Genomic DNA, 24598 nt, shown 5'->3' with positions numbered 1-24598 from the left:
CTATCCTCAACTATGTTAATCTGTCTGTGGCCGGAGAAGACGGCTTGGTCATTGCAGCATAGAAGCAGGACCAAGTATCCTACGTACTTTTCTGCGGACACGACAGCGACTTCTCCGGAAGTGCCGCCAAAGCTAATCAACAGATGATCTCATGCCTCCAACGGCTTCGTACTTCAATACCACGACTACTCGTGGCCCAACGAGTCAGGTAAAATGACCCAAGAACTCATTAGGTTTGCCTTATGTCCTTCCTGTTCACGGTAGCATTCAAACATCACTCATGGATAATACTGCGAAGGGGTTTTAGAATTGTGATGAATATACCATATGTAAGGGTGCCGAACTCAGTCATCTCTATTATCTACGTCCAACACAGAGGACCTCACCTGGCCCCAATCTCTGCGACCGTGAATCTCTCATGACACCCTCACGTCCACTGTTCATTCCCCCTGGCTCGGTCACAGGGGCCAACAAACTCCTATGAAATGAAAATTGAAGGGACTAACTGGTTCGGCTGTCAGCTAACCCTTGGTCGTTCATGGGCAATGGCTTCAGCAGCGCTACAAATCCCATAAATGAAGGGCGAAAATACTCGCGATCTTGGTTCTTGACTGTCGTTGCCGTTACTTTCTTCGATGGTCCCGAGTCAAGTTACTCGCAGCGCTGATTCCGACACCCTGAGCCACAAGCACGACATTCTCTGCTTATAACTGACTGTTTGTTTTTAAATGGCGAATACCTTTATGTCCGACCTCCAGTCATCACAAAATTGTTTCCTGGCTCACCCCCCGGGGGTGACGGGGGGTACCGGGCCACGTACAATCCCTGAGTCTAGTTCCAAGTGCTACTGCTTTCGTTCTCGTTACGCTAAAGTGAATCGACTCACTCCCCGATTATGTTTCTAACCATGACGTCCCCGCGCGTCTTTCATGGAGGAACTTCAAGAATAATGCGTGGATAAATCGCGATATCAATGGAATCCCAGGCCAACAAAAGTCTGTGTCCGCACATGTGCAAAACGGCCTCTTCCTGGATGGAAGATAATTTTGTCACGTACGCTCCCCATGATCAGTTTTGGTCTTTCAAGGTGCGATTCCTGGGCGCAAAGCATCGCAATTTAGCTATTGCATCGGAGTTCCTCATCAGTGTGGATCTCAATATCCCTCGAGCTTCGCTCCACTAGCAAAGGGTTATATCTTCACACCCTTACGTCGGGATGCTTCTTTCTTCTGCTCAGCCACTCTGCGGAGTTGTATGGGTGCTGGGTATTTGCTCGCGGTCTGGTCCGTTGGATGTGGTTTTGCAAAGAATGAGTTCAGTTTGAATATTTCAAGGAATGGGGATTGTAACTGGAATCCCTGCTGGACTGGGGTGCCCGCTCAAACGTTTGAGGCTGGGAACAGGCCCAAGACTTGGCCTTCACCGCCTTCAGCTGTGGGGCTCCACTCGGTAGCGCGCTAGGTTTTACAATGGGAAGCATCTCGATCCAGAAGACGAGGTCAAGTTCTCGCCTTAGTATCAGATAATCTTTACATGGCATTAATATCGACCTGCAATAAATAAATCATAGGTATATGCATTGGAGCTCAGCGTTCCATTTCGGTGCAGCTCGTGTCGGCTTGATACAGTGCTGGCACTTGCATTCTCGAGACATGTCGGGTTGATAGTTGAGCCCGGATAAATTATCCTCGGTTCAACAAATTGGCTACGCTTTGGGAGTATGTAATTGCATGGCGTGCGCAAGACTTCAGAGCATGCAGAACGAAGCTCGACGAAATGTGGACTTAACTGATAGGGGCGAATGCGTGGTCAGCAGGGAATTAACGGCCGAGATAACTACGAGATACCGTGTGGTGTTTGGGCAGTGGCAGTAGCCGGTGCAACTTCAGCGATAACAAACATACATAGCTGAAACGACATGCGAGTTAGCGATCGAATGAGAGGAGATACTTCAAAGCCTGTGCACAACGTAAACTGCATGGTGTGACAGTAGAACCAGCGCTAAGCACAAGCTTGCTTTACTATACTGTAAAGGAGGCGTCGAGTATTTGTGGCGGCCGGCCGATTAATCATACCGCGTAAGTCTAAAGCCTGTAGGGGTGCGATTATCATTTATTCTCGTTATGGCATGATTCGTCTGTCCCTCATTATTCATTGCTTCAAAGATCGAATAAGGATCATTGCAGCCGTGTGCTCCCCCCGCAATAATTACATGCAGGATATCGCCTATCCCACATTCCTCATGCATAGACCAGGCAATTCTGTCCCAACAACTAGACATTTCCTTGAATTGATCTGTACCACGGTCATGGGTTCTGGTCACGTATTCTCCTCTATCCCCGTCTTCCTCGTTCGTTCCCATTACTGTCCCCGTCACAACCCATCACCATCACCTCCTCTAAGTATGCACCTGGTAACAATTTGGGCGACTTTTCGCTTATGGCAAGGCAACGATCACATGTTTCATACAGCAAGATCAGCAATTGGGCGTGCCTAGCTTTCCCCCTATGTTGTCATCTCTCTGATACTCATGGCCATTGCGACAATCCTTCGACTGCGATAAGAGCTTGCCACTTGCCTATCCTTCGGAAGAGCCGAAGAACATAGGGTGCGGGTATAATGAGAATGACCGCAGGGGGTATCACAACAAGAGCGAAGATTGTGAGGACGAGTGTTATGGGAGCTTTCACGACGAGGAAGTGAAATATGGGGATATATGACCCTTCCCAATCGAGAAACTGCATTTGAAAAAGTGAGGAAACAAGTTTTGAACAAAACGATAAAAGAAACTGACCATGTCGTATGAATTTTGAAGGAATGTGCGTTGAATGGGGATGCCTGACTCCGGGTCAATTTCGACGGGCGGCTGATGGAAGACAGCTCTTCTTTGTGGAGGAGGCTGAATGCCGTGGAAATAGCTTTGCATACGAATCTGAAAGCGCAAAAAAATTGCGGGCAGTATGGCATTGTAGAGGCGAGGGATGTGCCCACCTCAGCATCGGCAAAGAATCTTGAGCCGATAAGCGTCAACCACCAGATCAAAGTCCCTTTAGGAGAAGGAAACATTGGCATATCGTTATGTCTTTGCCTTGTTCGAAACTACTGATAGAGACTCACCCAGAGGTAATGTCAATAGTAAAGTTGTTCCAATTAGAACACCAAGGAACAAATACAGCCACGCAACAAGGGCAAATAAGAAATTGAGCAATATAAGGTGGAGGACAGGTAACCAGTAAGCCTTTCGTCTTAGTGGTCTGAAATATTTTCGGAGTCTCCGTGATGGTGCTGATTGAACTCGTGCTTGATGTTGTTGTTGACGTGAACCATGCACACCTGCAACATTCTGGAGCAAAGGCGACCTTTCTGATACCAGATTATCTTCGTCATTCTCTGGGTCTGGAAAAGTTCCGGAACTGGAAATGCTGGCCCTATGTCGCGCCCTCTTAGCTCGACGCACGGAGTCAGCATATGAAGGAGGAGGTTCGGTAATGGTGGTAGTATGGTGATAAGAAGTTGCAAAGTTGTCTCCTGGAGTCATATAGACCGCGCTCATGGCTAAAGTTAAAAATGTAGTGATATCGAGGGAGCGAATGAGACGTTAAGACGTTGGCTGACGGACATCGGAGATGATAGGGTCATTTAATGAAGGGGCCTTTATTTTCTCGGAAGTCACGCGACTGAAATAGTTCCGGATTTGGTCTTCCACCGAACCGGGTTTCCATCAAGTACAGATCAGATGCGCTGGCCGCCATAGAGCCAATCCAATTTCTGCTTCGGAAAGCTTCGTGAATTTGCTGCACTACGACAGCATTTCCCAAACTCGTTGAGTCGAGTGGAAGAGGCTGGAGTTTACAGCGAACTGAAGCTGCCAATCAGGTTGATGGAATAAACGGGTCGATCACACAACAGTTTGGACGTGATAGCATGACAGACCTCTACCAGGCTTTGTACCTGCACCTTTTATGGCCAGACGCCTCGACCATGTTTGAGAGCACATAACTAGTCAAGAGCGACCCCGTGTTCTCTCAAATCCAATTGCCTCTGAGGGTCTGCTTCTACCCAATCGCTGCCACTGGGAATGGGTTCCCGCCATGACTAAGCTTTCCGCGCCTTCCTCATCTAAGGCATGTGTACAGTGTGTGATGCAATGAACGAGGTCACAGATGGGTATTTCACACTACATCATTAATTGCTGGGAGGGCACGCCCTACGGTCTGATTAAATGGGTATAGGCACCCGTACAGCTCCATGCAAAAGTGTTGATGGGAGTGGCACAATATTGAAGCCAATAATATACCGCCCGGTATATATATACGCATCACTGACAACACATCAACCTCTCGCCCTCGTCCCAGTACTAGTCTGCGTCCATTGACGAGTCACGTAGGGTTGTAACCTAATTTCATCATGCATGACCCGGTTCAAATGCTCAGGAGATTATTCCATGTAATTTTTGCGTGCACATTGTAGACTCATTTGCAGTCACCGCATCCCAAACCTATGATGCATCATGCGAACAACTTACCCTAGGAGTTCATTCATCTAAAGTCTACACTGGTACACTGGATTGTAATCAACAACTGGAAAAAAAAGCAGACAAGTTTCGAAATTAGAGTTTGGCACACGGTCGCCTAGCACGTCGCTTTAGGATTGGCCTAGCGCCAGGAATCATTTTCAGTGTATGCGCCAGAGGTTGGTGCGACAAGTTGTCGGTCAGGATCGCTTTCCCAAGTGACTAGGGAAGAAGGCCGTTGACATCAACTCTTCAAGATCCTCGAACCCACTCACCTGCGCCATTGTACTTCCTGATGTACTTGTATTGGAACGTTATCCCAGCGGGAACATAGACGGTGGTGGACCAAGTGGGATAGCCGGCTGAGCTGAGAGGCACGGCACTATCTGGAGACCAACCCCCAAGAGCACCAATGCTTCCAGCGATGTAAATATTCTCCTATATGAAAAGCCCTGTGCTGAGCTCGACAGTCATACCTGCATATTCGCAGCAACTTACCCCCCAAACAGTTGTAGCGTACGCATTGAACGTGATGGCAACAGTATTTGGGCAGGATGCTATGGAGAGTCCCTTGGCACCCCAAGATGATGGGAGGGTATTATTCCTGGCGTCGAAGGCCGTCAAAGCAGAAGCGAAGCTCCAGGTCAACTGAACAGCGCTCCTCTGAGCCCCGGTCGACTTGTCATATTGTTCGCTCAGCTCGCCGCTGGAGGGTGTGTACTGTTGAGCGAGAAGCAAGAAGCCTGTCGATATGATTCAGCACAAAGGAGCAGTCTTGAAAAGGGGTGCTCACCATCAGCATATGCAGACACCGCATCGTATAAAGTGGTGTAAGTGGAAGTATCGGCAGCATAATACCCAACTGCAGCAGAAGAAATTAGTTGTTGGAAGAAAGGAAGGGAAACCGATGTGACATTTATGCCGCCCGCAGCCTCCCATTGATAGAGAGCATGGTAAAGCTGCTGGCTAGCAGCAAATGTCCCAATGTACCAAGGGTTGCCTAGTGAGCGAGTCAGCAATTAGTGTCATTCCGTGGTTGGATATAGTTACCATTGTAATAAACGTCCTCCTTATAGCGTCCAAGATTTACCGCACTGCTGGCCGAAATACCGGAATTCAGCGAGTAGAGGCTTCCCCTGAAGGAATTGACGGTCGTGTAATGATTCAACAAAGCCCTGTCTGAGCCCGGTTGGAAGGTGGCAGCATCAGGACCAGCGGCAGGACTAATCAAAGTATCAGAATAAGAGAATTTGCGTAAATTCAACGCACGATCTCACTCAAATGTATGTATGGATCCTAGGAGAGTGTTGATATCCAGACCGCTCCGCCGGTCCTCGACATTAATATTAGCTATGAGAGCGCTAGAGGAAGGGGACCAGAAGGACTGGATGATACAGGTTCAGGATTACAGCGGAAGAGACATGACATAAGACTCACTTGTAGGAAGCATAACAAATTTGCGGCTTGGATTGTGTACGTGGATGCGCGGGTAGAATCGCCTTGCTTCGCGGCAAAAGTCGTGCCTTCTCTCAACGCGCGGTGCTGGACGGCAATAGTGAAAAACGACGAGCCATTCACTTCCTCCCATAGATCAAACCCAGTCTGTATGAGATGAGATGAGAGTTCGCTAATAGAATGCGCTCTCCTGAGTGAAAATACCTCATTCCAAGTGCCAGCTACATAGTCAAGATCGAGTTGTACCATCGGCCAGATTGTATCCGCAGGATAGCTGGTATTGCCGTTTGAAATGAGATAATTGGCCTGTCGGTAATGGGTGGGTGTGCAAACGCGATTCAGGCAGTATCACTCACGAAGTTAATGAGGGCGGTGGCTCGAAGAGCCGGCCCATCTCGCTGAGGACGTCCCCAAGCATCGGTGAATGCAGTCTCGTTGACCTAGTAAGGAAATACTGTAGGCAAAGGCAAGCTTTTACGTAAATGGGGGCACTCACGTTGAACTTAGGCTCTCCAACGCTTCCCGAAGGATTCGAGACGCTTTGCAAAACCTTTTCGGCAGCAATGAAATCCGTGATTTGCCCCAAAAGAGTCTTGTCTCTACCCTGTATGTACTCATCGATAAGCAGCTTGAAGACCTGAGCCCAAAATGCGTCAAGCTGCTAGTATTCCTGTGGCTAACCACAGGGAATTTCGTACCAGTGAACTATCTCTCGTCCCTGATAGCCTAAGTATGAGAATGATGAATGACGTTGTTGAGTCCAAGCTACTAACAAGTGTACAGGTAGTTGGGATCCGAGGTCGAGGGTGACGCAATGACAATCCTGGCAAGGGAAATCCGAGTCAGAGTAAAATGTGAACTCTTCAGCGCCTGGCGCACCCCGGTTTTGCCCCATTCGTCCCAATATTTGCGAGAAGGCCAGCCTTTGCGAGTCTGGACGATCAACATCAGCTCGTGCATTTGTTTCTGATAAAATATACACACGGAGCCTCGGTCGAGATGTATGAAGGCACATCACGAGTGGCACTCTAATTGATGGGTCAAGCCTCCTCGTTGTGCAAGCCAGCAGAATTACGTACGCCAAAGAGAGCATCGAGCAAGACGGTGCCCTTACTGAACAACACAGCGACAAAGGGTGCAAGTTGTTGGAAAATTATGGTCATTTTTGCGAACACGGGAGTATGTCGTTCTGAGAGTCAAGAACGAGCTTCCTAGCCGCAAATGGGTTTATAAGTCAGGTGCTATATCAATTACCTGGTTATGCACATAGAACCCTGCATCCCAGCATTCGTGGCGGCGGCAAGGTGGAATGAGGAACCATTTGATGATACAGCCAGAGACTCGCTTCACTTAGAACACTGGTGCAATCGGATGGGGAACAATTCCTCGGAGTGTGTTCTTGTACGATTGATGCTGTCAAAAGGAGCATATGAGCACATGGAGTAATTACGGTATTTAAAGTCGAAAGATCAACAGCATGGGAAGGGCAAGAGCGCGCGATTCCTTGGGACCCGTTTCATCCAAACGGATTCATTCAGTAGTCCCCAAACGGTTCTAACAGTCATTTGTCGGTGCTTAGAGCATGCTGAGAATGGTAAATGGATCTGGGAGCCAATCATCAAAACTCATGCGTTGTGCATTTAAATTGTGACGGACGACGAACAACACTTTTAAGGATGAAAGATTGTACAATTCATACCCAACAGCACCCTTGGATGGGGAGAGCCGAGTCAGGCGGTAGCGCCCTGCGAAGCTACTGCAAATTATGAATGTGCTGTCTATTGGAGAAGCGACGGGCGTCAAGGGGTGCGCGGCAAGTTGCGCTTGGCCTCAATGTGCGTCGCCCATGCCCTCAAGGGATGCTTCACCTACCTTTCCACCCACCTTACATCCCCCAGATACCAAGCACCCAGTGCCGGGGAAGATTGTGAAGGTCGTGAAGATGCACCTAACGACACAGCACATCCTCTCCAATGTCCGGCAATCGACTTGCCAACCTTCGCGTCTTCTATCAAGGATGGAACACTCACTAGACCTGGCTTACGCAGAAAGCTTCGTCCGGTGTTCGCGAGCGATGCATACACCCCCGAAAGCGCGTCCTCGAGCTTGAAGGAGTTGCGGAATGGAAAGCCCCATCCATCTGCTACGTCGACGTTGGACGGCTGGACGAATGGGCTGGGTGCTACCGGAAGTAGCACTGAGCCAACCGATGCCGCTCCGGGAAATACAAGGGAAGTCTATGTCCATGAGGTGTGCCCCAGGATGTTTGTGCCTCTTTGCAAATACCCATTCCGCCTCAGATCATGCCCGCAGATTCACTCGAAAGCGTTGCGCTCAAATATGGCATCAAGGTATTTTTCACGCGTTGATCGAAGTGGATCGTACTCATTTGAGCGTGGCTTTCAGGTTGCTGCTCTTCGCAAAGCAAATAAATTATGGCCAACTGACAGCATACACTTGCGAAAAGTGAGAATTAATAGCTCGATAGGGATACTTCTGGTGATCATTACTGTTTATAGGTCTTGTATATCCCGGTTGACTGGCAGAAAGCGAAGGACTCGATCTTTGACGCAGATGAGGCATTTGCAGCACCATCTTCATCCAAATTGTCTGGGGAACGAGCGATTCGCGAGTTCGCCAGCTCAGCCACAAGACGCCACGTTCCCCTTTCAGAGCTTTCCTTTTTCCCGCCAGGTGCTCATCAGTTGGCTTGCCCGGAGTCAGTTCGAACCTGCCTCCGTGACCCTGTCCCCGAAACGATACGATCGCAGGGAGAGGCCAGGTGTCTTCAGCATGCTCAGGAATGAGATTGAGCGCCTCTCCTGGATGTCAACTGACTCGCTTGCGCATTATTCTACCCCTCGAGCGTCATTCTCAGATGATGGTGTAGGGACGTCCGCAAGTGCCCAGAGCGAAGTTGAGGTCGAACTTGATGTTGCAAGAGATACGTGGCGAAAAAGTGGGGTGCACGTTTGGCAACGTAATGGGAGCCCAGAGCTACCAAAGGCACCAGCGTCGAAGATCAGCTTTGAGGCACCGGTTCCCGGCGCCGGACCTCCTATAGTAAAACGACAGCCGGGGGAAACGCCCCAAATGTCAATATTTCGACCACCAGGACGATGACATTTCTCCGCATCCTTTTTTTTACGTATCGCATGACTTTTGGACGCATTCTCTTAGAATTTGTAATCTGCCCAGCCAGTCCCGATAAGCTGTATTATTACTATTTTGCTTTGCGACGGTCGTCACGGTCGATAACTTACGCGGTGCTTCTCCGGGAATTTTAGGTAGGCACATCACAATCAGAGCAGAAAATAAAAGCAATGAACTGGAATGAATGGGCAGAGTGAGCACGAAGTAGAGGTACAAGGGTGTTGAAAGTAGATTAGTACGAGCAAAACCAAATCACGGGCGAAGGTTCGGAGATATCAGACGGTGAAGCAGTCCATTCGGCAGAACAATCAAAACAGCCGAATTGAGGCAATTAACAATGTGCCAGGCGCGAAAAAAGAACACAATAACGTACAGCCCTCCTGCAATCTCGTACCTCCATTAAATAACAATGTGGCGTCACAGTAGTCATGGGGTCAAAAAGGTAGGATGTGAGCTTAGCATTCGGCGTTTGCGGGCCTGCCTCTGCAAGCCCTCGAGAAAAGTGAAGTTGACATTTGTATAGCCACATAGTAAAATTTACTATGAGTCCTGGACGTCCTGCAGGACACCGCAGAGCAGCGGGATAGAAATTGAGAGGTTAGGAATTCAGTTCTTGAGCGAAGTCCAGGACCGGAAGGGTCAGAAGCGTCACGTTACAGTCACGTCGCGTTGTCACACCCTTGCGTTGAATATCTGGAGCCTCATAATCACCATTTCTACCTCCAGTGTAAAATCAACACATTGCAATGACAGCCACATCTGCACACGAAGAAGAACAGTATCTGTCACTCATTCGACGCGTGATGGAGGAAGGTGCGACACGCCCTGATCGCACTGGTACGGGGACAATCTCCATATTCGCGCCTCCCTCGTTTCGGTTCTCACTGCAGAACAGCGTGCTTCCCTTGCTAACCACGAAGCGTGTCTTCTTCCGTGCGGTACTGGAAGAGCTTTTGTGGTTCGTGCGCGCTGACACAGACTCCACGCATTTGTCCGAGCGTGGCGTAAAGATTTGGGATGGCAATGGGAGTCGAGAATTCCTTGATAAACGAGGACTCAGTCATCGCCGGGTTGGTGATCTTGGCCCCGTATATGGGTTCCAGTGGAGACACTTTGGGGCGAAGTATGAGACTGCAGATACAGATTATGCCGGTCAAGGCGTTGATCAGCTAAAGGAGGTCATTCGAAAGATCAAGGAAGATCCAACGGATAGAAGGATCATTATGAGTGCCTGGAATCCTGCAGGTGCGCGCATGCTGCATATCCTATCCTGCCAGACTGATTACGCCATTCTCTCCAGACCTGCCTCAGATGGCGTTACCGCCTTGCCACATGTTCTGCCAATTTTACGTTCACCTGCCTACTCCAGCAACAGAAAAGCCGGGACTCTCATGCATTATGTTCCAAAGATCTGCTGATCTTGGACTAGGCATCCCTTTCAATATCGCTTCATACGCTCTTCTTACGCATATGATTGCTAAAGTCACTAACACGGAGGCTCGGGAGCTCATCATTCAACTGGGGGACGCGCATGTCTACCGTGATCATGTTGATGCGTTGAAGATTCAAGTCACGCGGGAGCCTCGTCCATTTCCAACTCTACGGTGGACCAGGGACATCACGGATATCGACGACTTCAAGTATGAGGATTTTGCCGTAGAAGGATATCAGCCTCACGGGAAGTTGGACATGAAAATGAGCGTGTAGCGGTGAAGATGTAATCCAGGATGAATTTGAATTTATTTTGATGCTTCTATTTTGCTTGAATATTGCGTTTGTGTTCCTTGCATGAGTCCATGTTCATACAACTTGAACGTCTGCAGTTCTGGTTGTGAGCGATAACATGCCCAGGTCAGGACTTGAGCTTCCCGTTAAAGAGAGGCTGGTCACCTGCCTAGACTTGAGCGCCACTGCATTGAATTATGTAATGTGACTGTGCGAGTCCCACATGCACGTGGCCGTGACGTTCACATTCGCAGGCCTATCGCAAGGTTTCAGGCCACGGGGATAGGTGGGTTGACAAGGCAAGACGATTTTCTGCATCCCTTCCAGGAGTGCCCTGGAGATGTCACGGCTTGACGCTAAGGACGCTGGTTCTCCTGGTTCCGTCAACTGGCATGTTCCTCGTTCTGTTGAACCATGAGTGGAAGTTAGCTGATACATCACGTAGGCTCCTTATTGTTCTATGCGTTGTCATCGTTATCGTCACTTCATTCTTCCTCTTTTTTTGGAACCGTTTGTTTGGATGGTTCGTCGGATTCGTGCTCCGTACCTTGTACTGGAAATCCAATAATGTCTGGTTAGAGTTCGGTAGGTCACGAATACCGGGCCCGGGGTTGACTCTTTCTCGACCTTACTGTTTTGTCCGGCAGATGCTATCCAAATATCACTGCTGTCCGGGCGACTGTTCATCAAAGAGTTGAGGTACCATTCAACAAATCAATCCGTCAGAATTGTAAAATTCCACATTACCTGCCGGTATTGGTTTTGGAGAACCCGAGAACTCAGCGATGACACTAAGGTAGTTGGAGAGAACGTCCGTATGTGTTAATGACTGGACGCCGTGTATGTATAGGTTTAATCACCTTTGTTCACAGATTCTCCAAAGCGGGCGCCTTGCCTAATTAAATGCGTCGCGGAGGGGTTGGAATGGTTCATATATAACCGAACCCCTATGTACGACGACATTCTGAATTGTATGATGTCGGAAAGCCAAGAGCAAAATCGCTTCCCCCTGAAAGGGACGGCAACCAATGCTTCGCGGGTGACGAGGAGTGATTACCCCCAAGCTGAAGCTGTAGATGCCCGAACAGGTCTGTCATATCGTTCGATGATAATTTGATGGCATTATGATTTCAATGCTTAGATGCAGCTCAGCGTCGCAGATACAGTGCCCTATTGCGACTTCTTATCGCTCCTGTCGTATATGTGAAAAGTTTCATCATCTCTCTACTCCCGAAGTTCGAGTTCGGCGATTTCTTACCAATCTCATTTGATTTGGTTCGAGGGGCTATAATGGTTGGGAACAGGTCAACTCCAATTTTGCTGGTTGGAGCATTCAATAGAGCCGAGGGTACATTTCAGATTGTTCCGGTAGGATCACGAAGTCCCCAGATAATTACCTTCTAAAGACTACTGAATACCACAGTCTCGATCTCAGTTGGATTTGTACAAACAAATATATGCCTTCAAGTTCAAGGACGTGAAGATATACACTCGTGTAAACAAAGATTACTATCAGCCTATGGTTGGGCATGGTACCGCAGTTCTCAATGACATAAAAGGGGCTACGGGGACGTGCGTAATTACGGCTTGAAGGCAGCTCACAGTTTTACACCCTTTCCTAGTTCCCCTACTGTGCCCCTCTCGTTGAGCAATTTTATATCTCGAAAGTTTCGCAGCATTGCCCTTGGTTTCTGGCGGCCATCTCTCATTCATGAATCTATCGAGATGAACCGTTGGCAAGGTCTGTCCCGGTACCACACCCAGCTAGACACAATCGATCGAGATCGGTCTGATGAGTATGCCCGTTGGTCCACCTTATTGGAGACATCGATGTTTGAGATGCGCTATTATTCGGATGTTGCAGGTAGGTTGGTGTCCGGAACTTGGCTCAATTAAATTTATGTGTTTTAGGGTCTGTCCCCGCGAATGCACGTCCGACGGGAACCGAAGGCCTTGAAACCGTGGACGTTGGTAATGGCGATCTGGCTCCGCAGTGGGGTATTGACTTCGTAATTTATGGTGGGCAGTTGCATTATGGGCCATGGGCGGATCGGCATCGGTGCGTGTGCTTGTCCGCTTTGTCGAGGGGTTTCGAATGAAGCATACTCCGTAAGACGAATCCTGCAAGATATATTTGCACTGAATACTTATCGAACAAGGGGTCCTACTCCCAAACTGCAGCAAGGCCAATCCCGGTTGCATTCAGCACTCAAAATTTTTATAGAGCTAAAAGAGGAAGTGACGCTGAGGGTTCCTATCAGGGAGGTTTCCAAGGTTTGCAGCTTCATTTTTTGCACAACGCGTTACTGCAACGCATTCGTCTAGAATTGGCGTTATGACGTCCTTGGTGATTTGGGGCCCTCTAAACGCAGCAGTCGTCCATTCGGATGGCTGGATGTTAAGATTGGAGCTGATTCCACTGTGAATTATGTGATGTCTATGGTTGCAAGCGAAAGCGGCTATGACAACTTCCTACAAATACATGCGGACAAGCTAACCGTCATCTCAAGCGTCAATCAGTCTCGATTCTTATTTGCGGAGTCATGCCGAGTAAGTAACGAGAAGAATGCGCTGTTACACTCCTTTCTTCATGGATTTTTTGCAGATATTGTGTGAGATGCCCGCCCCTTTACAATGGGATGGACGAAGGGAATGGGTGTTTGATGTATCGTTGTCGAAGTCCACAATCTACCTTCTTCGAGACCACATCACCCTTCTGACCGATATGGCGAAGGATTGGTCTATGGGTCCTCCTGCAGAACACGCCAAGTTTGTTCCGATGATATACATTTTGAAGCTTGCACTACATGACTTCCAATTACGTCTTAATGTCAATGACTACAATGTGATTGATTTCCCACTTGTAGATCGTCAAAATGGTGAGCTCCACCTGACCATTTGATGTTATAATGTGCTCACGGACCGGACGCAAAAATCAGCGCTTGTCAACATTGCTGGTCCATCGCTAAACACACATGTCTCACTCCCTTTTCTGAAATACCGTCCATTATCGAGCACTGTGACGTTTTCCATTAACACCTTACCTCTGGATGTTTCGTTTAGCCTCCCTAGTTGGAATACTCACGTTGTTCTTGGAAAGTCCCACACCATCAACATTGGAAGCATAGGCTCCCTTTCTCTCAAGTCCTCTTACCTCTATCACGCCGACGTCCGGCCTGATAACGTGGATACTCTGAGGCTTGATATGAAGGTATTGTGTGTTGGGTTTATCGCGAGCGTGCTATTCACTCCTTATCACATAGGCAACCCTCTTGTTATTCAAGGCGTATGGATGGGCTATCAGACAGCTGATGATTGTTCGGGACAATTATTTCGGAAATTTCACCAACTTCACGACTCGCGCTGAATACCTTGACAAAAAATCTTTGAATCAGGTGGGAGACCCTATGAAACAGAAGTATCGGCCAGGGCAGGTGTGTGAAACGTCATATTGCTTAAGTCACGCTGAATTTTGTTTGGGCAGTCCAACATGTTCCATGTTACCCTGAATTTGGACGTTCACGATTCGGCGATTCTACTTCCGCACGAGCTTCACAACTGCCGCTCAGCGATTTGCGTCAAAGTCCCTAAACTCCAACTCATCCTTAACACTCACGATTATTTTATGGGTATGCCAGAGTCGAGTCCGCTACTCCTGAGTCACTAACGTTAGTGCTGCCAGAAATGACCCTCAATACCTTCCCTCTCTCCATCAGCTTTATAGACGATTGCTCTCACATGGGTGCCTCTGATTGTATGAGGATCAAGGGGAAATCTATAAGCGTTGCTGGTAAGACCGGATCACTTACTGGAGATTTACCTCAGTAACCTTTGTCAGGCGTCGATATTAATGCGCATCGCCTTTTTGGACCTCCTCCTCTGGCATCCACATACGTCTGCATTTGGGAATTCTGCTTGGGGTCTGTTCATGGCTCCCCCTCGCTGCAATTTTTGACCGTTTTACGAGACTGTGTCACCGTCTTCATCACGAATATGAAAGATACTTTGAACGCTCCAGCTGCCGAGTTCCGTCTGGATTACGATCCAGACGTAACATTCCTCGCTATGCAGTTGCATGACGTAGATTTGGCTATCATGTCAGAAGCGGCTGCGATTCGTCTTTTCTTGTCCGATGGCCTTCGCTTTGCTTCCAATGATCTTGCGGGCCATTCCTATCGAAAGGTCAAGAGTGTGGACATCCCTATATCAAAGGTGCAGTTTCTTTTGGAAGACCAGGTGGAGAGAGGAATTGCTGGCTCCAGACTTTGGCTTGAAGTAGGATCAGCAGAGTTCGATCTGCACATGGACGTATATCACTCACCCCCGAATTGGCAAAAGGATGCAGAGCGCCAAATTCTTTTTGTTCAGAATCAGGATTCATTGACTCGGCGCGTACCCTTCCTCTACGAGCAATCTCACGAATCGCACGATCGAGGCAAGTCTATGGTGTGTATTCTGTGATAAGTGGTCACCTTATTCACCCTTCTTTAGTTTACCAGCACTTGAACACATTTTTGCTGCCCTTCGTAAACACACCCGAGCTCGCGAAGAGCCCTGATGCGAGTCCAGGGCACGACAGCATTTCCACAGGGGAAATATCCGATGCGTTCATGTCGTCAGACTCTGGGCCAGATTCAGAGATATCGAAGTATGTTTCAGTGGTCCGCGTGCAATTCCGTTTGGCTCACCCTCGTCTCGGAAGACCAGCATTGTACAAGCCTGGCTCTAGGCACAAGGGAGTTCGGAATCCATTTACGGATGAAGACATATCCAGTGGTGATGAATCCGACAGTGGTGATGATACAAGTTTTGTGTCGAATACGGAGTTCGAAGACGACGACAAATTTTACAGGAGTATAGAAGAAGATGATTCAACCGATACACCACACTCGTCGTCATTCTCACACGCCGTCACCCCAGCGATGGCCATTTATCGTTGCATACTTTGCAAGCTTGAACTTGCGAAGGACCTCGGAGGAATGCGCTTCATACCCAAGGTAACACATATCAAGAATTGTTTGCCCTTACTCAACCTCCACATCAGGCTCCTGGTGTAACTCCGCAGAGCCACGCTCCTTCTGACCCAACGGACCCTCTGGTGCTTTCGCCTGTTCAACCGGAACAGTTGCCTGCCCAACATAATTCTACGTTGCATCACGCGTACATCAGACTTGAATCAAGGCATCGTAATGAGTTTATGCTCACCCCACTGGTGAGCGACGTCGTCTGTAGCATTCTACAGAGTCAGCAGCCGAAAAATCATGTGTGTCCTCGCGTGACAATATCTTTTTGGCCATACTCAATAGTCGAATTTAGTATGACTCCCTGGAACAGCTTCTGGATAGGATATTCATTGATTTTATGGATTCCCATCCTGCGAATGCGAAACCTCGGGACAAAACTTTTCAATTTGACGCCCGATCAGTTTCGTGGCGCATCCGCTTCTGGCAAGTCATTCAGGCACCACCTGTCACAGAACTGGGTCGAACACCTGAGCAGCCTACAGCTGTGTCGCTCGCAGAACTTGTGATGAGTTTCGGCTCCGTCCAGGGGTCGCTCGGACCGTCCATGATTACTGCGGTCAATGCGTGCCTCGGGGGTTTGTATGTTAATGTTCGTAGCGGCAGCATCTCAGCACTTGGATACTCCAAACCAAGTGGTATTGCGATGGGGCCCAGCTCCATCGACATCCAAAAGGACCAGCAGGGGGTGACAATTTCTGCAATTCTGGGTAATGTTCGGATTCAATTGGATGATACCTCTCCTGGTGTCACCTATGGGACAGCTATGGCATATGCGTACCCTTTCGTGCGCATAATTAGGCTAGTAACTTCTCAGGGCAAGAGCTCGCGTGCTGCTCAGCAGAGTCTAGTCAGCACTCTCCTGTCCCTTTCATCCACCGCACATGGTGGCGCACATCCACTCTCCTTGATTCAGGTCTCTTTCATGGTGACATCTGGGACACCCCAAGCCATTCGGTCAGATCCCTTCCTGTCGATTTTTACCCTGCTTCTGCAGAGCATACGCAGTTTGACTCCAGCCGAAAAAGCAGAAATAATGGATATGCCCTCCACTAGATCCAGGGATCTTCTTGACGTGAACGAACTTCGATCTGAATTCGTCTCTCTTCTCAAAGAGAAATCCTCCCTCGGGATGCTTGATTTGGATGACGAACAGATTTCTTCACTGCATATTCTTGACTTGCTATTTCCCACCCAGCATGAGGATACCCAGGTTCCGACTCTGGTCGGAGTCACGCTGTTGATACGTCATTGGAATGTATCGCTGAGGGACGCTGTACCTAACACCGAAATCTCTATAGATGCAGTGGACCTACAGGTTCGGTCGGGCATTCGAGATCTCGGAACATTGGTGACGAAGGCTACAGGGCAATCAGCGCGAGACATTGTTGTTCAGCACATCGTTCTACATCTTGGAGTGTCAGGAGTGAAATTTAACGTCCTACCCACGGCATTGTCATTCGTTAGATCATTGCTTCGCCTGCAGCGATTCCGTACAATCAGCTTGCCGAATGCCAATGCCCCATCACCCCAACCCTCAGATCGGGGTTCCAACAGCAAGATCCCCATATTTTTGGAAGCATTCCTTGACATCAGTAGACTGGATGTTCGTACTTCGGCCCAATTATTGGACGTGAATCTCAAGCTGGTCGGGGCTCAGGCTGGTACAAGCCTAATCATGCGGAGGAATGCTGCCCCCATCCAAGATTTTTCCTCATCCATTCACGGTTCTTTGAATGAATTCCAGATTCAGGCGCGATCTGCCGAAGACTCGCAAACTCAGACCAGCGATAGGGCTATTTTGGCCGAGCTGAAGCTCCTGGGCGCGGCGTTTTATGCAGGGAGAAGCAGCAACAAATTGCGAATGACCGCAGGAGTTCAGCATGCAGGTGCTAGGGTGCCGCGCAGCGCCATCAAGTTGTATCATTTTATCAAAGAATGGGAATCAGAATACCTACCGTACGTGATTCATTCCCCCTCACCTTATTATTTTCATCAACTATTACCCAGAGCATACAATGCGATGTTCAAGGGACTTCTCTCTGAAATCGAGGAGCCCGCGCAATCGTCGAGCACCCCAAAAGTAGACTCATCGTATCTCAAACAAGATTTAGACGTCCAAGCTACACTAGGAACGTTTTCTGTGTCTCTTCATGTCATGCATGGAGCTTGGTTTGCATGGTCGATTCACGACTCTCTAGCATTCGGGCGTCGTTTGAACACTCAAATCCTTTCTTATGGAGTCCACGTCGCATCGCAGACCATCAGCATTTCCTCGACCGACATGATAGGGTCCCATGGTTCAGATGGGGCGCCGGCCGTAAAGCTGGGATTACCGTCTTGCCGACTGACAGGCGTACTTGAAGGGACCCGGGTCCACGCAACCCTTCTCATTGATCGGTTTAAACTAATGCTCAAGCCCAAATACGTGGACGATATTCTAACAGTGCAGCAAAAGTTCGGGAATGACTTTAATGACCTCTTGGACCTCGTTACTGGTCCACACACAAACCTTGTGAAAAGGCCTGCACCTTTACGGAAAAAGCTAACATTCCACTTAAACATCCAATCGAAGGGATTCGCAATTGGTCTTCGTGGACCGACTTCCGTCCAATCCCTCGAGGCACCTTTAGCCCGGGCCACTGTCAGATCTGCTAGCCGCCGTGGACTGCAATGGCTTGCGGAAGCCAAGGGGTTGAACTTGTCACTCGAGCACGACACCTCCCTGCCATTTTCATCAAGTAAATACGTCGAGCCTTATACTTCGGCCTTCATGACCCTTGATTGTTCCGTTCACAATGAGGTATACCCAACGGGTAGTGATGCGGCCGATACTCAACATCTATCGATCTCGGTCGACAAAGTGCACGCCCTAATGGTGCCCGCCGCGATCAGTGAACTTGGGAATTTAGTTGATCATGTACAGGTATGACGCCCCACCTACCTCAGTACGCCTAGGGAATGATGGCCTTGACTCATTAGGCTGAGATGCTGCTGCGCAAAGAGCAGCGCGCGCTTGAGTTGGAGGAAATGAAAAAGAAAACGCAACGAGTCCTTCAATCTTTTGAGTCTCAAACCCAAACTCAACATCGCACCTCGCCGCTCCTCAACCGAACTATGTCGTTCTCTGTCCGTAGCATTGGCATCGTGTTTCCTCTAACTCTTGGGAGCGAAGGAGAATCAATGTCCCCTAGCTCCCCTCTTAATACCTTGACGGAGAGATCACCTGCATTTCTGTTCTCCGTAGCAGCGATGGACTTCGTGACAAGGCGCGAGGAGACTGGAAGTGTTAGGATGCAACGTTGCGCGTTTCAGTTCATTTCATCGTACGTTAGTGATCTATGTAGGTCTTAAGATTGCCTAAACTCTTGCCAAGGTTCGATCGCAACAATCCAAAGCATTTTGAAAGTGCAAGCCACGGCACCTTAGACTGCATGTTGTGTCCTGAAATGACGGTCGAAGTGGTTTCCCGTGTTTCTGCTTCATCGCGCATGGTCCTAGCGCGAGCGGCAGTTAGTGGATTCGAATTAGACGTCTCACCCGCCCTACCCGGATATATATTTTCCATGATTGATGTGTACCGAGAAGGCAAGGAGCATTTCAGCCGATTCGTCCCTCAGTTACGGGACGAAACACCATCTGCAACCTTCGGGAGTTTCCCGGGCTCCTCCGTAGATTCCAAGTATTTGACATTGCCCACATCCAACGTAAGGGTGGGGTTCGAGTTCCAGAGTGGACGCATTCGATTTCACGCGCCGGCGAGCCGGGGTGCGCATAGGCGGTCATCAACGCTTCCACATTGGGGCGAAGAATCTGTATTCCAAGATTTCACCCGGGCGTTGCCTTCAGAGTCTGATGTTTTCGACCTTCCGAACCTCTCTGTATGGGTCGAATATCGTGCACTCCCCGCAGCGAGAAGAGCCTCTGCGCCTGGTCACGTCCCTAATGGGACTCAGTCGCGCCTTTCTTTCAATGCTCGCCTCCATTCTAGCAGGAATACCATCCAGCCAACTGTTCTGCCGTTTCTTACGGAAGTGACCCGACAGATTGAGGAGCGTCTCGCCGACCAACTTACTGAGAGAACGACGGCTCCTACTCGTGTTCTTCCCACGACGCCGAATGAGGAATCAACCCAACCCAATATCATCCAAGCCACGGAGCTAACTTTCAGTTTATGCATTGATGAATCTCAATTCGAACTCACTTGCCTACCAGATGTCAATGTCTTGGCAGGTGTTCATTGGAAGAGCGGCGGTTTCTTACTCCGTATTTCGCCTGGAGCGCGCGAGTTCGGGCTTATGGGCTCAGTGGAAGATATTACGATAAGACTTCGACACGGGTATCTCGTGGAAGACTGTCTCAATGCGAGTGCTCGGAACCTGACATTCTCCGTGGAATTGAGAGGGACAGGAGGGAACCAGGGTAGCCTAGCCAATTGCTTATCGATCGTCGCCAATTCTGAGATAGATGGCTCTGTTCGCTTCGGGCGATTGCAAGACGTGCTCTGTTTCAAAGCAGTATGGTTAGATCGCATACCTATTCTGGATGCTCTTGCGAAGTCATCTCCCGCAATTTCGGCTGGGCCATTACCAGCAGACAGTGCGTCCCTACAAAAGATTCCACTGGTGACCAGCATTCTTGTACAATTGGAAGCCGTTCAGCTCGAGGTTGACTTGGGTCACGCTATCACTAAGCTTACGCTAGAAATAAGACCAGTAGTTCTCCGAACTAAACTTACTGATGACTTCTCGGAGATATCGCTTACACTGGAGGAAGTAAAGCTGGACGCCATCCGAAGAATCTCAGGTCGAATTTCTTTTCCTTCCGTTTCATTCGAGACCGTAAGACGACGGCACACGTCCCCTGATTCCCACGAATCAACTCTTCTAGAGCTTTTTATTCATGTGAGAGGTATCCATGCTTCTCTTAACTACGACAGGAAGAAAGTACTTCTACTGCGGTATGATGTCCGGCGAGCTACGATTACTATTCGCTTACACTATCATTATTTCTAGCTGCGATCCGATCGAAGCCAAAGTATTTGACGAGTGGCCAAGAGACACAAGCGTTGGCGATCTGGCTGAACCGCACGTCCGCCTCAATTTTGCTGTGGTTGGGGGTGACATTGGAGCTGCGGCAAGAATCATGTTAGTTTCGGAGCTCATTCTCGTTGGTGGCAAAGTCTCTTCGTTACTTCAGTCCCAAAAAGAGGGAGCTGCCAGAGAGTCGAAAGCTTTTCGAGCAACCCGTGTTCCTGAACCTCAAAACCCCCTCTCACGAGTTGCTGGCGCGATGATCAAATCCGCCAGGTCCAAATTCAAGGAGGCGGGGAGGACGAAGCTGATGATAGTCCAGGAAATGCATCTTCATCTGGCTCGCCTTCGAGTGGCAATCTTCAATCAGTCAGACACGAAGATGACCCAGTTCGAAGCCGTTGAAATTCAAGGAGATCTTCTTCGAAATGTTCAATCTCTGGATCAGCCGCCTTTTCGGGACCTGAATTTAGCCTTGCACTCGTTTGAGGTTCGCGGCGGTGATATGCCAGCTACCGAGAAATGGCTGGACTTCTATGCAGGCGCGAAGGTTTTTACTATGCCTGAGATGAACATATCCATGCAGAGCACGGAGTTCGAGGCTGACAAGCGGTTGGATTACGAGTTTCGAAGCACGTTCCCTCGTCCGAAATCCAAGTCAGGATCTCAGTCCCTCTACATAGCGTTGGATTTTCAGAAATACGAGCAGCTTATGGCAATGCAGTCCGCTCTTCGACAGGAGATCGAGAAAGCTCTGGCGGAAATTGGGAGAGCCGACAAGACGCCAAATATGACCCATCCAGATTGGCTGAGCTGCCAAATGCCACGGAGCCACACATGCCTATGGGCGCGTTATCGAGCGAGAATCCAAATCCCTCGGATTCTTTACCGAAGGAAGATGGCACCACTTTGCCTCCTATTCGAACCACGTCTTCCGCAGTGCCCGACGCGTCCAAAGTTGGTATAGGAGGGTTGAGATACCATTGCATTTCGCGGATCATCGAGACACCAAAACTCCATCAGCTCGGAGCTGCGTCGCCAGATCTGGAGACGTTCAAGCAATGGACGAATATCAGTATTCGAGATTCACTCCCAGTTTGGGTCCATGAGTATGCGACAGTTCCCATCGAACAACTGATGAAGGCATTGCTGGAATTGTATCTGAATCAGCTGAAGAAACAGTACACCCCAGAGTCTTTGGAGAACTGAAGGAAGTTGGATCAGTTTTGTTATATCATTATCTGGATTTCTTGTTGGAATTAATTGTCGGCCTCATTCAAGACTGATTGTCCGTGATAATGCATTATAGTTCATAGCGGTGTGAGTAGTGTGGAATATGTACAAATGAGCGGGAGAGACAACATTAAACCACTGGAAAATATGTGCTTAGTGTATTTAGGCTACATTGAGAAGACATGATAACTCACACAAAACAGCATTTATGCACCCGTCATTTTCTGGGTTGTTTGTAACTTGGGCATATTTGCCCTGGAAAGAAAGTGAGCATCGCACAAAATTCAAGAGCATGTTACGTACCCAAACGGCCTTCCCGCCCGTTGTGACCATTCCTAACTCAGAAACATTTACTTCAATGACAGTCCCCTTCGTCATGACACCAAGTTGCGTGTACATCGGCGACTGTGGGTTCTTTTTCACATTTATAATTGGCAGTTGGAATGTCGCCTTGAGCTCAGCTATGTGGAGAGACGCAAAAAAAAAAATATCAGTGTTCTGCGACACCCGGCCGAACAATAATGCCTCAAACCCGACTCACGATGAGTAACATTAGCTTTCTTGAACCGTAAAGCCATAGGCCGAATAAATCGTTCCATCTTCACAGGTTTTCGTGTGAAGTTCTCTCCGACAAAGGTGACTTTTGTAATCATTCGCTTCCATGCTTTCGCTTTCCTTTTGCCAGTCTTGATGACTTTGAATATTTCATCTTCCGCAATGCCTCGAACTTTAGGTAACGGAACCGAATACTTGGCAGCTTTCTCCTTTCGTTTTTGCTTGATGGCTGTTGAGAGTGCTCTGGCATCTTTTGGCCTTCTCGATCAAGAAGGTAAGTAGGTAAGGCGCCATCTGGGAGAGCAGATTCGTCCGCTTGTTTGATGTTTCGTTCGTCGTGAGCTTTGAGAGTTTTTTTGAGCTGAACCTTTTCGGCGTGACGTTTGGCATGAAGAATCTTGGCTTTTATGCCGAAAGTGGTTTGTGCTTTGATGGAAGCTTTCTTAGGTGCTCGAGCTTCACGTTTTCGCCTGTTGGAGAAGGTGAGAGGAAAATAATTCAGAATAGGGTTTGGTGTGTAAGGGACTCAGAACTAGTACTGACACTCTTTCTTCATGATCCAGTCTGCGCCCATGGCGCTTGATATGCTCTTCGATGTACGCGTTCTAAATAAGGAGCGCCGTATGAGAATAGGATGCTAACGGACATGGAAGGATGCGGTCTTTCCTGGGGCTGCAGAGACAGAAATGCAACATTAACCTTTGTGGGCACAAGATGATAAACGAACGTACCATGAGAAGACGGCGCTTAAACTGACAAAAAAATTAAGCCAGAATGCTCGGCGTTCCCCGATTCAGTGAAGCACGTATTGAATTCTTCCTGATACTACACGCGTCAAACTCTTGCTGCCACACGACCCACAGCCATGTCCATCTTCAACAATAATAACCCATTTGGTTCCTACAGCCAAAGCGGCGCTACTAATACTGGTGGAAATCCACAACAAGGCTACTATTCGGAGTAGGAGGAGCCCCGCAGCAGGATTTCTATGGAACTGGGTATAACACACGGCCGAGTTTAGAGGGGAATATTCCTGCTGGGAATGGTGTACCGGGAAGTATGAGTTTTGGAGGGAATATTCAAACTGTTGGGCCTTGGTGGACTGCGTTCACGACCGGTGCGATTGAAGGTGAACCACCGTTACTGGAAGGTACGCATGCGCGAACAGATTTCGATGGAGTGGATATTGGTTTAAAGTTTGACCCTGAAACCTTAAACTCTTGCGCTGGATTCCGATTCTCATGGAATAGAACTTGGCATAAATTTCAACCATATTAGAATCAAATCTCTCACTGTGCTCCATCCAGTGCGCAAGATAGATGAGCATATAATGGACGACGCCGACTTGGCAGGGCCTATCGTCTTTTGTTTCTGCTTCGCTCTTTTCCTTCTTTTTGTATGTGGATCAGCTTTTAACTTCTTTGTGTCTATGTTCTTGATGAAAAATTTTTTCGCAGTCTGGAAAGCCACAGTTCGGTTACATTTATGGTGTTGCCTTAATGGGGTCTGTATCGATATATGTGCTGCTGAACTTGATGTCCGAATCGGGGATAGATGCCTATCGCGTAGCATCCGTCCTGGGGTATTGCCTACTACCCATGGTGGGCGTTGGTGCCATAAGTGTTGTATTCACGTTAGAGTAAGTCCTCCTAATCAATTTTACACCCTTCGACATCGATATCATTCACTCAATACCTTGTATCTACAATAGAGGCACAATTGGCTACCTTTTATCCCTCATCTCCATTCTGTGGTGCACATACTCGGCATCAGGCTTATTCGTAACCGTTTTACGGATGTCAGACCAGCGGTTATTGGTAGCATATCCCATAGGGCTATTATACGGCTGTTTTGCTCTCCTCAGTGTATTTAATGTGGGCGTAGTTTTAAAATAGGCTGCGCATCGACGC

At 48.6% G+C, this 24598-nt stretch overlaps 7 protein-coding genes across 7 annotated transcripts; 4 read left to right on the top strand and 3 right to left on the bottom strand.

The window, feature by feature from the left end:
- Positions 1-2528: 2528 nt before the first annotated feature.
- Positions 2529-3553, bottom strand: EI90DRAFT_3129023 (uncharacterized protein; the record flags this gene model as incomplete). Its single annotated transcript, XM_039064149.1, has 4 exons — positions 2529-2738; positions 2795-2932; positions 2992-3047; positions 3118-3553. 4 exons carry the CDS (start codon positions 3551-3553, stop codon positions 2529-2531), a joined length of 840 nt encoding a protein of 279 aa, XP_038912089.1.
- Positions 3554-4440: 887 nt separating this feature from the next.
- EI90DRAFT_3073228 (glucoamylase) lies at positions 4441-7565 on the bottom strand. The gene is made up of 15 exons (XM_039061428.1): positions 7048-7565; positions 6953-6996; positions 6848-6901; positions 6742-6791; positions 6667-6686; positions 6465-6605; positions 6325-6408; positions 6173-6274; positions 5951-6115; positions 5791-5897; positions 5564-5736; positions 5307-5513; positions 5012-5256; positions 4789-4951; positions 4441-4735 (listed from the first exon to the last, which is right to left on the bottom strand). The coding sequence occupies exons 1-15, from the start codon at positions 7129-7131 to the stop codon at positions 4656-4658; spliced, it is 1719 nt and encodes a 572-aa protein (XP_038912088.1). The 5' UTR covers positions 7132-7565; the 3' UTR covers positions 4441-4655.
- A 236-nt stretch (positions 7566-7801) lies between these two features.
- Positions 7802-9091, top strand: EI90DRAFT_3019156 (uncharacterized protein; the record flags this gene model as incomplete). Its single annotated transcript, XM_039057319.1, has 5 exons — positions 7802-8218; positions 8269-8319; positions 8375-8434; positions 8488-8687; positions 8740-9091. 5 exons carry the CDS (start codon positions 7802-7804, stop codon positions 9089-9091), a joined length of 1080 nt encoding a protein of 359 aa, XP_038912087.1.
- Positions 9092-9783: 692 nt separating this feature from the next.
- EI90DRAFT_3073223 (thymidylate synthase) lies at positions 9784-10875 on the top strand. The gene is made up of 2 exons (XM_039061427.1): positions 9784-10366; positions 10422-10875. Exons 1-2 carry the CDS (start codon positions 9868-9870, stop codon positions 10826-10828), a joined length of 906 nt encoding a protein of 301 aa, XP_038912086.1. The 5' UTR covers positions 9784-9867; the 3' UTR covers positions 10829-10875.
- A 187-nt stretch (positions 10876-11062) lies between these two features.
- On the top strand, positions 11063-22310 carry EI90DRAFT_3157032 (uncharacterized protein). Its single transcript, XM_039066089.1, has 25 exons — positions 11063-11236; positions 11292-11431; positions 11494-11661; positions 11719-11934; positions 11988-12214; positions 12270-12418; positions 12469-12710; positions 12758-12905; positions 12961-13120; positions 13172-13396; positions 13452-13725; positions 13786-14057; positions 14110-14280; positions 14331-14475; positions 14529-14636; positions 14685-15281; positions 15338-15494; positions 15549-15843; positions 15891-16109; positions 16163-17826; positions 17878-18793; positions 18850-19193; positions 19244-20827; positions 20883-21544; positions 21598-22310. The coding sequence occupies exons 1-25, from the start codon at positions 11187-11189 to the stop codon at positions 22107-22109; spliced, it is 9645 nt and encodes a 3214-aa protein (XP_038912085.1). The 5' UTR covers positions 11063-11186; the 3' UTR covers positions 22110-22310.
- Positions 22296-23561, bottom strand: EI90DRAFT_3019154 (TGF beta-inducible nuclear protein 1; the record flags this gene model as incomplete). The annotated part of the gene is made up of 8 exons (XM_039057318.1): positions 22296-22300; positions 22328-22388; positions 22437-22594; positions 22675-22860; positions 22884-23158; positions 23232-23293; positions 23420-23440; positions 23550-23561. 8 exons carry the CDS (start codon positions 23559-23561, stop codon positions 22296-22298), a joined length of 780 nt encoding a protein of 259 aa, XP_038912084.1.
- On the top strand, positions 23477-24583 carry EI90DRAFT_2976523 (Yip1-domain-containing protein; the record flags this gene model as incomplete). The annotated part of the gene is made up of 4 exons (XM_039055882.1): positions 23477-23838; positions 23939-24084; positions 24146-24327; positions 24400-24583. Exons 1-4 carry the CDS (start codon positions 23748-23750, stop codon positions 24581-24583), a joined length of 603 nt encoding a protein of 200 aa, XP_038912083.1. The 5' UTR covers positions 23477-23747.
- Positions 24584-24598: the final 15 nt, after the last annotated feature.

The sequence above is a fragment of the Cantharellus anzutake genome (assembly GCF_015039405.1).
Source record: "Cantharellus anzutake strain C23 chromosome Unknown EI90scaffold_54, whole genome shotgun sequence".
NCBI classification, from domain to species: domain Eukaryota; kingdom Fungi; phylum Basidiomycota; class Agaricomycetes; order Cantharellales; family Hydnaceae; genus Cantharellus; species Cantharellus anzutake.
The sequence above is the reverse complement of the archived record's forward strand: the minus strand, read 5'-3'. Positions and strand labels throughout refer to the sequence as shown.

What these genes read in the sequence shown, in the direction of transcription:
- EI90DRAFT_3073228 (XM_039061428.1), bottom strand. Translation starts at nt 7,131, where the DNA reads ATGACCATAATTTTCCAACAACTTGCACCCTTTGTCGCTGTGTTGTTC. An exon ending in GGACGAGAGATAGTTCACTG is followed by an intron (nt 6,606 to 6,666) that starts GTACGAAATTCC and finishes TTTTGGGCTCAG; the next exon opens with GTCTTCAAGCTGCTTATCGA. An exon ending in CCACCGCCCTCATTAACTTC is followed by an intron (nt 6,275 to 6,324) that starts GTGAGTGATACT and finishes CATTACCGACAG; the next exon opens with GCCAATTATCTCATTTCAAA.
- EI90DRAFT_3073223 (XM_039061427.1), top strand. Translation starts at nt 9,868, where the DNA reads ATGACAGCCACATCTGCACACGAAGAAGAACAGTATCTGTCACTCATT. An exon ending in GAGTGCCTGGAATCCTGCAG is followed by an intron (nt 10,367 to 10,421) that starts GTGCGCGCATGC and finishes CATTCTCTCCAG; the next exon opens with ACCTGCCTCAGATGGCGTTA.
- EI90DRAFT_3157032 (XM_039066089.1), top strand. Translation starts at nt 11,187, where the DNA reads ATGTCACGGCTTGACGCTAAGGACGCTGGTTCTCCTGGTTCCGTCAAC. An exon ending in CTCTGAGGCTTGATATGAAG is followed by an intron (nt 14,058 to 14,109) that starts GTATTGTGTGTT and finishes CTTATCACATAG; the next exon opens with GCAACCCTCTTGTTATTCAA. An exon ending in GAAATCTATAAGCGTTGCTG is followed by an intron (nt 14,637 to 14,684) that starts GTAAGACCGGAT and finishes AACCTTTGTCAG; the next exon opens with GCGTCGATATTAATGCGCAT.